This window comes from Camellia sinensis, chromosome 8, assembly GCF_055761805.1.
Source record: "Camellia sinensis isolate YWXY chromosome 8, ASM5576180v1, whole genome shotgun sequence".
Lineage (NCBI taxonomy): Eukaryota > Viridiplantae > Streptophyta > Magnoliopsida > Ericales > Theaceae > Camellia > Camellia sinensis.
In genome coordinates, this window is record NC_138968.1 from 72,935,637 (window position 1) to 72,949,542 (window position 13,906).

Genomic DNA, 13,906 nt, shown 5'->3' on the forward strand with positions numbered 1-13,906 from the left:
AGAGGCTAATTGGGGCATTCCGGTGGATTTCCGCGCAAGACAATCCGGACATGCATCATCCACCAGAAGCAAGGCAGTCCCTGACTTGCATGCCAGTTTTATTTGCTTTCTTAGCTAATTCATTAATTAATTAGGATTTTGTAATATTTTGGACTGTAATATTCTTTTATTCGGGACTGTAATATTGGGACTGCATATTTATTCGGACCCTCTGAGCGAGGGCACAACTGTAATAAGTGTGCGTGAGTGTGTTGTATGTCTTCCAACCCCACGTCTTTCTCCCTTTTATTTATCCGCTTTTGATGGTTAGATTAGGGCATGTTTAAATTAGCATACAGTATGACAGCATGTTTGCATCATTCATCTGTATTGCATGCACCGGGCTCGGCGCATCATACTAACTGCATTGTACCTTCAATTCCAAATTGAATACATGATAGTTGTAGCATTTCATATACCATCTTAGAATAGCCGAGCCTGCTATAATTGCATTTTGCATGTGCTACATTAGGCATTTCTGTATAGTTAGGATCATGCATGATTTCTAATGAAGTTTCTATTTTGGCTTGGAGTACTCGGTAAGCTTTATGCTTTAGCATCCTTGCATGCGTGTGAGTGAATGCCATGATAGCATGCTTACCATGAGGCTATGTGCTTATCTGATATATCTGCCTGAATGCCTGTGGGTGAAGGTTGGGTTATCTGAATTGGAATAAATCATCAAATGTTTTAAAGCCTACCTGCGGGTAGCAAACCACTTTCAAAAACAAGCATGAAATGTTTCGTTCCAATTCAGGCGACCCGGTCTATATTTGTATGCTGTGCGCATCACATAGTAACCTAGGCTAATAAACCGAAATAAGAACTCACAATGTCTTTCAAAAATTGATATCATGGTTAGTAGAGGCCGGTCTATGACCGGGCGAGCGGGGGTGCTCACGAAGTGACCTTCCCCAATCGTATCCAAGTTCCCGAGCCGAGGCAACTTTGGTGATGACGGACACGTGGCCTCTGGGCACCGAGTCAGGGTTTCCTAAATTTCCCAAAATAAAATATTTAGGTGGCGACTCTCTATCTGGCAAAGCAGTCCATGTTTGGCACTACTTTTTCAAAAAATCAGTTTCTCAAAACGTTTTGCCGGATTTGGACTCTTTGGTTCAGATTAGGAACCGTGACATTCAAGAGTCCGAGCTGTAGTGACCCCAAAATGAACAGAACGGGAGCTTAACCCTCCCGGGGTGTTCGGGGACGTCTACAGTTTCTGGCGACTCTGCTGGGGATTTAGAGAACTTAACTCGAACTCATGATATCTGTTTTTGACTACACTTGTGTGTTTCTTTGCATTGCATTTGCATTGGTGCGCCTAGGACACCGTGTTTGCCATCTGCTATTCCTGAACGGTTTGCCGGAGGCTTGTCTTGTTAAGGCATGACCATAAGGCTGACCGGTTGTGGGCTCTGCCAGTATGGGAACACAAACCCCGGTTTTACCGGGGCACCCTTTTTGACCATTCGACCTAGTGCATATTCGGATCCATAGTGACTATTCCAAATTAGGACAGGTTGCTTACCCGTTTATAGGTTGTTTGAAACCGCTGCATGCGTAGTGAAACCCTAGCTCCTGACACAATAGGACAGGGAAACCCTACCCCAACATAGGGGTGTTTTGGCTCTCACTTATCTGTTATGTGCTTTAGAGTACGTCTCTACAGGAATGCATGTACCAGTATATGAGTTTGGGCATCAAGCCTGCGGGCTTCAGTTCAGTATTGTCAGTATCAGGCCTGCGGGCATCAGTTCAGGATCGTCAGTATCAAGCCTGCGGGCATCAGTTAGGTATTGTCAGCATCAGGCCTGCGGGCATCCGTTCAGTATTATGGGTATCAGGCCTGCGGGCATCAGCCAGTATTTGAGAATCAGCTATCTGCGGGTATCAGATTCTGTTTTAGGGGACAGTGATACAGGGATAATAATCAGTGTTTGAGGACAGTGTGTTATTCAGCTTATTGACTGTGTGTTGATTATGCCCGACTGTGTGTCATGCATTTTATTTTAAGCTGTTATGCTGTCCGTTTATCTGTTTATTTATTTCCTTTTTGCTTTATTTATCTTTTGCTAGGTCAGTTTTAGCACGATTGCTTCCAACCCAGCAGGCATTCCCCAAGCACTTTGGACACGAGGTCGTCGACTCCATCGATCTGAGGATCTAATCGACGGACAGCCAGTGTTCCATTCTCTACCCCCTGTTACAAGAAGGAAGCAGAAAAAGCGCAGTGTATCTGAACAAAGAGCACCAGAACAGTGGTATCCCCCATCAGTGGACAATTGGATTGAGATCCCCATTGAGACAGATCTGCCAGTAGTTCAGACAAATCAAAACAGTATGACGGCACCAACAGGAGTTGAGGAAATGATGCGCCAAATGCAGGAAACCATGCGGGCCATGCAACAGGATGCCGTTCGCCGGGATGAACTCGCTAAGCAACAAGCTGAGATTATGACCCAGCAGACTGAGCTGATTACCAGACTGCAACAACAGAGTACGGCATCTGCTTCACACCAAATTCCTCCTCCGGCAGGAGCCCCATTACCTGATCAGGCACCTGCTGTTCAGAACGCTCCTCCGAACACCCAGAATACTGTACCGACTATCCAAAATCTGCAAGAAGACACAAATCTTCCAACGGGGCCAGCTCCGTCCCCGCTTCCACCACAACTGTCTAAGGTCCATACATCCAATCACCCGGACTCTCCATTCGAGGTCGAGGTTGATCATACAGCTCTGAAATTGAGCAAACTGGAGAAGCTCTTTAAGAAATCCCAAGGGGTCAAGGCTATGCCGGATATCTAAGATGGATATACCGAGGAGGCCGTAACACTCCCCGATAGGTTCAAAATGCCACAAATCGACCGTTTTGATGGGACCGGCGACACCATGGTCCATATCCGACTGTTCGCAGACGTCTTGCGGCCAATGGGCCTAACACGACCACAGAAGCTCTCATTATTCGGCCGAACCCTGTCGGGTGTGGCCTCTCATTGGTACGCAAGATTACAAGATGAAGTGAAAAAGAATTGGGATGAAATGGCTGAGGCCTTTGTCGCACAATATTCATACAACACTCAGATCGAGATCACAACCCGTGATCTTGAAACGACAAGGCAAGAGCCCAAGGAATCTTTCTCAGACTTTGTGATCCGATGGAGGGCAAAGGCGTCAATGATGACTTTAAGGCCCACTGACAAAGATCAAATCCGGATGATTGTGCGCAATCTCCACCCGAAGTTGATGCAGAGAATGATTGTAGTCCCCTTCCCTACTTTCGCAGATTTACATGATATGGGGGTGCAAATCGAAGACGCAATGAGACAAGGTCTGTTTGACCACGACAGAGAACAACCGAGGAGGACGTTCAACCGTAACAACAATGCGGGCCCGAGTGGCGCTGCAAATACAAGAGCCTCGGAAGTTAGTGTGGTCACCACCACTCCCCCTCCCCCTCCAAGGCCCATGACTGCCACACCCTTCTCCGGTGCGTCCGGAAGCAACACACAAGCCAACAGATTCCAACCGCGAGGCCAAAAAACCTTTACCCCACTATATATGCCTCTGACCAAGGTTCTGGGAATATTGATCAAAAAAAATCATTTAAAACCCCTGGAGCCAAAGCCATTACCGAATCCACTCCCCCCCTCATATGACCCGTCAAAGTACTGCGCATATCACCAACAACACGGTCATGACACCGACCGTTGTTACAGATTGCGTCATGAGATCCAAGATCTTATTGACAAACAAGTGATCGCACCTCCTGATAAACCCAATGTCACAACCAACCCTCTCCCACCACATAACCAAGCTCCTCCTCCCAAAAGAATTAACTTTATCCAGACTGGGGTCGCATCTTACGATCCTAGCATCTATATTACGCCCACCCACCTACCCAAGCCGGAGGTGTTCCTCCCCGATTGCACTGATTTCTTGTGCATGGTGGACATCTCCAAAACCCAACCAGAACCGGTGGTGGTGACCGTCGAAGACGGAGCAGGGCAGATTTTGGGAGGAAATGAGATTGTTGAATCTGAAACTGGGCAGAATTTTGTTGGGGGAGCCTATGATCCAAGCAAGTACATCCTATCAGCGAGCCGAATTGGGCTAAGTGCAGAATTGCCAGAGACAGGAGAACTATGCATGATCCGGGGGGATGGATCTGGGCTATGGGCAGATGAGCTGACAGCCGTAGAGGAGGACTTTGCTGACTTGCAATTTCTCGAGGACCAGGAACTGGGGGATGCGTCGATTAACTGGTATGATTATGAGGGATCAGAGGAGGCCACGGGATGGCTCGAAGATCAACTGGATGCAGTGGGGGAAGCCCAACCAGAACAGAGCCCGGCAGGGGCGGAAATATCAGTTGTGGCCGGAACGGCCGAAAATCAAGTTGTACCGCCGGAGAGCGCCGGTGTTAAGAATTCCGCTCAAGACATGGGCATTATAGATATGGGAACTGTTGAACAAACAGCTGTACTGACGCAGCTGGAACCAGAAAAGTTTGAGGCAACTGAGACAGCCAGGAAGGCAAAAGGCCCTGAGGGGACCGAAAGTGCTGTGTGCACGAAGACAGACAATGCTGCGAGCATATGGACAGAGAGCACTGAGAGTGCGAGTGGACCGGAGCTAGACAGGTGTCTGTTGGCTGCCAGCGGAATGTGGTGGGAAGATGACGATTTGTGTCTTGCCCACACCGATGAAGACTGGGGGAATAACCAGCCGGATGATACTTGGTACCTCGATGAGGTTGACCATATGACAAGAAGTGGGCGGTACTTCAAACCCCCACACCTGGACCAACCCGAGGCATCCGGGAAAGATAGAGAAGCGGAGAGACAGAAGGAGAAGCAGATTGAAGATGAAGCTATGCTGAAACAGTTAAAGAAAATACAAGCGGACATCTCCATCTGGGGACTGCTAATGGCATCACGAGTACACAGAGAAGCTGTCCTATCTTCTATGGACAAGTCCAAACTCTCCATAGACACCACGCCTGAACAGCTGGTTGGGCTGGTTTTTCCGGGAGGAGGTTCCCCGGCATTAACCTTTTCGGACAAGGAGCTACCGCCTGAGGGCACAAGTCATAACAAACCTCTCTATATTTCTGTGGAATGTAGAGATAAGTGGATACCGGTGGTACTTGTTGATATCGGGTCTGCGATTAATGTCTGCCAGACCAGAACGGCATATGCAATCGGGTTAAAACCCGCGGACTTCGTCCCAACCACCCAAGTGATCAGAGCATACGACAATACCAGCAGAGAAGTGATGAGGACTGTTAAAATTCAAACCAAGGTTGGTCCAGGACAACACAGCATTGAATTTCATATCTTGGACGTTCCTGCAACCTTTAACCTACTTTTGGGGCGACCGTGGTTGCACCAGGTCAAAGCAGTCTCTTCCACTCTACATCAGATGCTAAAATACCCCCACGGGAAAGGGGTAGCGATCGTTTTTGGGAATTCATCAATCCATCCGCCACCGGAAGTGTCCACACCTGTCTTGGAGATTGAGCACGGCACGGAGGATGTGTTTTTGTCGGGGTTCACTTTGGCCGAGGCTCAAGTGGTGCAGAATGTCATGGCTGTGAATAAGGGCATGTATGTTAGTGCACAATCTATCTACCTCATGAACAAGCTAAAACATACTCCCGGGATGGGATTAGGGAGAAGCGGCCGGAAGGGCGTCTCAGTGTTGGCCGAAGTGCCACACAACCCTCACGCCTTTGGACTGGGTTATCTGCCCACCAAAGAAGACTGGGTAAGGAAAGGAAAAGAAATGGCCGGAAGGGCCAGAGCAAAGAAGGCCGGGAAGCCATTTGAGTTAATGCACAGGCCCATCTGGGGTACCCTAAACGGACGCTTCGTCCGGGAGGGGGAAGATTTTCCATTCTGCGGCTTCCCGGAGCCATGGCTAAACGCGGAAGGGACGCGCGTGCCTGGTTTTGAAATCTTCTTCGACATACAATTATCTGGGGATGACGTTGCCGAAGCGCAGACAGACCCACCAACTGAGGTTGAGCAATGTGAAGCAGTGGATCCTGAGAGCATAGAGCTTGAAATGGGGGTAGCACTGGCGAGTCTACTATCAGATCCTCCGATCGGCCAAGAGTGCTTGGGGGATAATTCTTCGGTTTCTGTGATTGGAGATGAAATAGCTGCGGGCTTTCCAGCGCCGATCTTGGATGCATCTATCGCACCTTCTCTCATCTGGCAATATGAAGAAGGCTTTTTATCTAGCAGTTTCGGGTCAGGTAGTGAGCCGAAATCTGATTCTACCGAATCTTGTGCGTCAGAATCAGATTCCAGCTCGACTGAGTCTGAGTCCGGTATTCCTGGGGGTGATAACCCGGATGCCACAGTCCTGTCTAGGTCGTCATTTTCATTTTCTTTTGAGTCTGTTGTAACAGAGGAATCTGATGGCTTGGAAATATTTAATGAGAATGATGTGGGTGTGGTTTCCGAGTATTTTTCTGTGCCTTTGATTTATTGCTTAAATCAGGATTTTCAAAATTTTGATGAAAACAGCGAGGAAGAAATTCCCCCAGTTTTGCAACGATTAATTGATCAAGAGCAGGAAAGATTTGTTAAACCTTTAATGGATGAAATCACTACTGTGAATGTTGGTACTGAGAAGGACCCGCGGCTGGTCCAGATCGGGTCCACGTTGTCTTCAGAGGAGCGCGAGCGCTTAGTCGCTTTATTAAAAGATTTCAAAGATGTTTTCGCGTGGTCCTACGAAGACATGCCTGGAATCGATCCTGAGATTGTACAACACCAGATCCGTCTTGATCCCGAGGCCCGCCCTGTCAAACAGAAACTCAGAAGGATTCGCCCGGACTGGGCTCTCAAAATTAAGGAAGAGGTCACCAAGCAAATTGACGCAGGGTTCCTGCTGGTATCTGAATATCCAACTTGGTTGGCCAACATAGTTCCGGTGCCAAAGAAGGATGGCAGAATTCGGGTCTGTGTAGACTTCAGAGATTTGAACAGGGCCAGTCCGAAGGATGACTTCCCCTTGCCGCACATCGATGAATTGGTGGATTTCACGGCAGGACACGCCTTGCTTTCGTTTATGGATGGTTTCTCAGGCTATAATCAGATAGTAATGGCACCCGAAGACCGGGAGAAGACTGCGTTCACTACCCCGTGGGGGACATATTGTTATAGAGTGATGTCATTCGGGTTGAAAAATGCTGGAGCTACGTATCAACGGGCAGCGACTACAATATTGCATGATATGATCCATAAAGAGGTCGAGGTGTATGTGGACGACATGATTGTCAAGTCCAAAGATAGAGAAGGCCACTACACCGCCTTACAAAAATTCTTTCAAAGGATCAAAGAGTTTCGGCTGCGACTGAATCCCCAGAAATGCACGTTTGGTGTTACAGCAGGGAAGATGCTAGGGTTCCTGATCACACAAAGGGGCATCGAGGTCGACCCTTCCAAAATCAAGGCCATCTTAGAAATGCCACCACCAAGGACTGAAAAGGAGGTGCGAGGCTTTCTGGGTAAAGTGCAATTCATAAGACGGTTTATTTCTAAATTAACCTTGACTTGTGAACCACTTTTTGGCCTCCTGAAGAAAGGAAAGAAATTCCAGTGGGACGGCCGATGTCAAGCAGCTTTTGAGCAGATCAAAGAGTATCTACAGAACCCACCCGTGTTGTCACCGCCAGAGCCGGGGAGACCGTTGATACTGTACCTTTCAGTAACTGAGACTACCATGGGCTGCATGCTCGCGCAGGAGTCAGAAGACAAAGTGGAAAGGGCCATATACTATCTGAGCAAAAAGATGCTAGATTACGAGACCCGCTATACACCGCTGGAGAAGGCTTGTTTGGCCTTGGTATGGGCAACCAGGAAGCTGCGGCACTACCTGTTAGCCCACTCTGTAATATTGGTTTCGCGTTTGGATCCCATCAAATATCTTTTCGAGAAACCAGCACTTACGGGTAGGCTAGCTCGATGGCTGCTGTTGCTCTCTGAATTTGATTTGAAGTATGTAACGCGCAAGTCAGTAAAAGGGAGAGCGGTAGCGGAGTTCCTTGCCGACCACCCGGTTGAGGGGGATGAAGCGGTTGAGTATCTATTCCCAGATGAAGCCATTCTGCACGTCGAAGATGAAACCTGGACGATGTACTTTGACGGAGCATCAAACCAATATGGGTATGGGATAGGGGTGTTGCTGATAGCGCCTGAGAATTCCCGTATCCCTTTAGCATTCAAGCTCCGGTTCAAAGTTTCCAACAATGAAGTAGAGTATGAGGCATGTATTGCTGGCCTGGAAGCAGCCCTGGAACTAGGGGCGAGACGGTGGGACGTCATTGGGGACTCGAACCTTGTTGTGTCTCAAGCAAAAGGAGATTGGAAGGTCAAGGAGGAAAGGATGATAATCTACCACCAAACCTTGGATCTGCTAATTCCTCGGTTTGAGAAGCTAAATTTCACCCACCTCGTAAGAGAGAACAACAGGTTTGCAGATTCATTAGCAACTCTATCTTCTATGATAGACATCCCGTCCGGAGTCCGGATGCGTCCAGTCATTATTGATCAGAAGTTCGTGCCGGCATACGAGTCGATTTCCGCCATAGATGAGGTTCAAGACGGCAACCCCTGGTATTACGACATCTGGAACTTCTTGGAAAAGGAGACATATCCACTAGGGGCAAATGCCAAAGATAAGAGGGCTGTCAGAAGAATGGCTGCTCAGTTCATTATCTGCAGGGGAAAGCTGTACAAAAGAGGTCATCTGGGAATGCATAAGCTCTGTGTAGAAGCTGAAGAGTCAAAACGCCTGATGGAAGCCATCCATGGGGGGGAGTGTGGTGCACACGTGAATGGAGTAATGCTGGCCAGAAAGATCCTCAGACAGGGCTACTACTGGTCAACCATGGAGGAGGATTGTATTAGCTTTGTTCGGCGATGCCACAAGTGTCAAATCCATGCAAATCGTATGAACATCCCGCCGTCAAAACTGTACAGCATGACTTCGCCATGGCCTTTTTCAGTCTGGGGAATTGATGTGATCGGAGCTGTTACCCCGAAGGGGTCAAACGGGCATGAGTTTATCCTGGTAGCGATAGATTATTTCACGAAGTGGGTCGAGGCCCAATCATACGCGGTGTTGAAGGCGTCGCATGTCGCAAAGTTCATCAGAAACAACATCATCTGTCGCTACGGGGTGCCAAACGAAATAATTTCAGATAATGGTTCCCATTTCAAGAAAGAAGTAATAGACTTGTTGGAAAAATACAATGTGGCTTTCCATAAGTCATCTACATATCGGCCGCAGACCAACGGAGCGGTTGAGGCCGCCAACAAGAATATCAAGCATATACTGCAGAAGATGGTGGGAACCTATCGGGATTGGCTAGACAAGCTGCCATTTGCTCTGTGGGGCTACAGGACTTCAATCAGAACTTCTACTGGAGCAACTCCATATTCATTGGTCTATGGAATGGAGGCTGTTCTACCCATCGAGATTGAGGTTCCATCGTTACGAGTATTGGCTGAATGCCAGATAGCCGAAGTAGATTGGCAGCAAAGCAGATTCGAAGAACTCATGCTCTTTGATGAAAGAAGACTGAAAGCACTGTACCACATCCAAGGCTATCAACGCAGAATTGCCCGGGCTTTCAACAAGAAGGTTAAGTCCAGGAATCTGAAAGAAGGAGATTTGGTGCTCAAAGACAACCGAGCTCCCATCCACGACCCAAGGGGCAAGTTCAAACCCAATTGGACTGGTCCTTACATCATCAAAGCTATCTGGTCAGGTGGAGCTATGGTTCTGATGGATCTAGATGGCTTGGAGTTCTCACAACCGATCAATATGGACAAGTTGAAGAAATACTATCCTTGAGAGGCTCGCTAGGCCGAAAACCCGAAAGGGTGACCTAGGCAAAAGTCAGAGCACAAAAAAAATTAGAAAATATAAAAACTGAGCTCGCAAGGTTGAAAACCCGCAAAGGGCGGCCTTGGCAAAAGTTAGAGCGCAAAAGGAGAGTGAAAATACTCGAGTGAACCTTAGCCTGAACTACGTAAGGCTTGATTCCCATCTTTGGGATACGTAGGCAACTTCACCTTGAAGTTCAGCCATAAACTTTTCCCCGATCAACTCTGTCCATTTTGATCGTCTCAGTCATCTTTATCCATCAGCATTTATCGTGATCTCCGGTACAGTGCTGTTCAGACTAGGGGCAACTTTCCGTTGCTTTGCAGTGCTGCGTTGTTCTTCAGACTAGGGGCAACTTTCCCGTTGCAGGGATCTGGGGTTGTGCATCTCAGTGACAGATCTTCGGCGTGTCCAGTTCTGATCCACATCGAAAATAGTTTTGAAAAGTTTTAATAAAAGTTGACTTTGTTCAAATTAATCTTTTTACGACAAAGACCATTTTTGGACCAAAAGTGGAAAATTTTCAGTACCACAACTTTCAATTTCATTGATTTCAAAATAGAGTTCTCCTGCTCTTGCATTACAATTGAGGTTGCTTTTTAGTACATTCATAAAGAAAACTTGAAAATGCTAAATAAGCAATAAATTTGGAGCATAGTTGAATCAAGTATCTCTGCGTCCCCTCCCAGAGCTGGACGGAGCATCTGATGCCAAGCTAGGCCCAACCTGTGCCTCCTCATTGAGCCAATCCAAGCACTCATCGGACAAAGTGCAACTGAAAGTTGAAGCAGGGGCCAGGAGCTCTCTAGTCCTCCATGATGTGGCATATCGAGCAAGGTGTGCACCCCGGATTGGGAAAGCGGCTGGGTACTCAATCCCCTCCGGTGGGCAGGTCTGATCATGACCAAACTGACGCAGGAACCGGAACGGAAAATAGAATACGCAGTGGGTTAGACCAATCAATTGGATCCCAATCAGCCGAGACATACTATAGCTCATTGCCGGGAGGTTGAGCCAAGGACAACGCCAAGCAATGCTGTCTGCAGACAAGTTGCACATCCAATCGAACCACCACCTTTCGTCAAGAGCATTAACTAGGCGCTGCCGAAAGAAGTAGCCTCGAGCTGAATAGGCTGGGCAAGAGTCCACAACCTGCAACTTATCCATTAACCATACCTAGGGGAGGGATGGAAAATGAGAGAATAAAGAACAGAGAGATGTACGATGAGAGAAAAGTAAGACAAAGGTTTTGTGAGAAAAACCGAGCCTGAGCGTCGAGTGATGTGAGCAAATATATATGTAAGGTTGGGTGGGAAACATTACCTGCAACAACAGTGGACTCCCAGCAAACCTAGTCACCTCCCGGCGATATACAGAATCTAAGCCCATCAGTGTCTCGGCCAAGGTCATGGCAATACAGCTCTTTCCTTCTCTCAAACCTTGGGCGACTTCAATCAAGCGAATGCTAGCCCCGCCGAAGCCCGAGGAAAGCAGAAAGTGAGACAACAAACATAAGCAGAGGGCGTGTTGCCGGAAACCCTGCCAATAATGGTTGCCGCGGTCACCAGCGTCGGAAAAACGATGGATCAAGCCGAGGATGTCCAGTTCCCCACTGCAGATCAGAGATCGAGCATCATGCGCCGTGAGCCCACACATCCGCCCTAAAACCTGAGCGTGGCTAAAACGGAGCTAGGGCAAGATCACTTCAGAGCGTTTAGACTCCATCAAAACCTGAAAATCTTCGAAAGTGGGACACATCTCTTGGCCGCCAAAGCTGAAAACATGCGTCACTGGATTCCAGAACCTTGCCGCGGCATGGAGAAAAGGAAGCTGTAGCGAAGTACGGCTCAACGTGAATAGTGCATTCAGGCCGAAACCCCGGAAATTCAGCTTTTCCGAGCCATCTAGAGAAGAGATCCAAGATATGAGATTTTCTACGAGAAACGCCTCCATCTTTGTCTAAAACTAAGATGAAATGAATGTTCCCGAAGTTGAGGCTTTTATAGAAGGAAAAACACTATTCACGGGGACACATGTCAAAAATCTGGAGGCTGCAAGACTGAATGGCCGGCCAGCCACCTTTTCTGGCTGGCCAGCCATTTACTTTTTGCAGAAATGGCCGGCCAGCTGTCTCTCTCCACAAAAATGGCCGGCCGGCTCCCAGGGATGGCCAGCAATGCTCCAGTGTATCCCCTTGGCCCTGTTTTACTCTTCGAGGGAAAGTTCCAAGCATTTCCATGCAACGGGAAAGTCAAAGGCCTTCATTCCGGATGCGTTCCGATGCCCAGATCGTCAGAAGTACACTTTGTTGTTGTTGAATTTTGCTTATCGAGTTGTTGTTTTACTTATCGAGTTGTTTTTCGAGCGGACGTGTTTTGTGTTTTTGAGTCATTGCTCTCTGTTTAAGCAATTTTTGTTAAAGTCTTGTTTATTTGCGTTGTTGCATTTTGCTTATCGAGTTGTGAACTTGCTAAAGATTCTGTTATATCTTAGTAGGTTGAGTTGCTTAGTTTGTTGCGTCGGTTCACTACCTGACTTGGTGATTACACAATGCACATTCCCATTCAATTTCATTTTCGTGCAAAATAAATGATGCGATACGATGCTAAAAGTTTAAAATACAAACATCTTTTCAAAAGCTATTTCATTTCATCATGCTTTACAACAAACAAAGGTACAAGTTTTACAAAAAATAAAACTGCCTAACAATGTGCAAAGTGCTACAAACTACTAGCAAAAAGAAAAATAAAGCAGGAAATAGCAACATCAAAGTCCTCGGGAGCGGGAACGAGAAGCACTCCCCATCCTCTTCTGTGGGACAATCTCCGCACCATCATCACCATCTGAGTCGGAGCTGTCATCCTCAGGATCCCCCTCAGCCTCGCCTCTATTCCCCGAACCAAAACCGGAGCCCCTCTCCTCAGCAGATGTCTCTGACTGACGATCGGTAGCCTCCTCCTCCTCCTCAGCATCCTCCTCCTCATCATCAGGCTCCACCTCCACAACGTGAGCCCTGCGTCTGCGGACAGGCCCTCCTCGAGGTCCTCGAAAAGGCCTAGATGGCCCGGATCCTCAGGAAGGCCGAGATGGCCCCGCCCCCTGAAAAGGCCCAGATGGCCCAGCTCCCCAATGAGGCCCGGGTGGCTTGGCCTGCGGCTGACCGGACCATGAAGGCATCTGAAAACAAAAAGTTCAATTCAAATGCATCAGTCCAAATATGTACATCAGATGCAGATACAAGCAAAGGATACGTAAAGTGGGTGCATGTAAATACAGTGTACAAGTGGGGTGTGTGTCAGATGTGCTCTACACAAGTAGTCTATCAATGCAGTAGAAATCAGCATGTCATCAGAAGTATGATAAATGCCAGAAAACTGAAGGGTACCTGGATGCCCGCGACAGACAACTGTGCCTCCCTACGCAGGACCATGCCCTCGAGTGTGGCCACCAGTCCAACCACCTCCTCCATGTACCCTCGCGATGGCTGCAAAAATGAGCTCATAATCATCAGTGAACAGAAGAGTGTCTAAACATATGAATGATGAATGAAAAGAAGTGGAGCATACCGGCGGTGAGTCCGGATCAATGGCGTATCGATCACTGGGCATCGGAGGCTCTAGTGGAATCGGAGTCGGAGAGCTAGCCCCATACTGCCACGCCATCAACTCAGTAGGCATATCTGGCCATCCGGGATGAGGATGAACCAACGGAGTCGGAGGAACCGGTCGACTCCCACCTCTAGATGTACCGGCCCTGCTAGTAGAAGGGGCGTCTGCAGCCCGAGCCCGAGCCTGGTCCGAGGATGACATACCGGCAGGCCTCATCATCGGGATATGAGCTCCCATCAATGGAGGCATCAAATATATGTGACGGTAAGTGGCGTAGTCCCCCTCCTCAATGTATAGTAAAGCATCACTGCCCAGCATGGCGCCGACTACCTCTGAGTAAGAGAGCCTGT

The 13,906-nt window shown here is 48.1% G+C and overlaps 1 protein-coding gene across 1 annotated transcript; it reads right to left on the minus strand.

Annotated features, from left to right (window-relative positions):
* Nucleotides 1–12,900: 12,900 nt before the first annotated feature.
* On the minus strand, nucleotides 12,901–13,651 carry LOC145796592 (uncharacterized). The gene is made up of 3 exons (XM_082881803.1): nucleotides 13,515–13,651; nucleotides 13,334–13,432; nucleotides 12,901–13,125 (listed from the first exon to the last, which is right to left on the minus strand). Exons 1-3 carry the CDS (start codon nucleotides 13,623–13,625, stop codon nucleotides 13,021–13,023), a joined length of 315 nt encoding a protein of 104 aa, XP_082737929.1. The 5' UTR covers nucleotides 13,626–13,651; the 3' UTR covers nucleotides 12,901–13,020.
* Nucleotides 13,652–13,906: the final 255 nt, after the last annotated feature.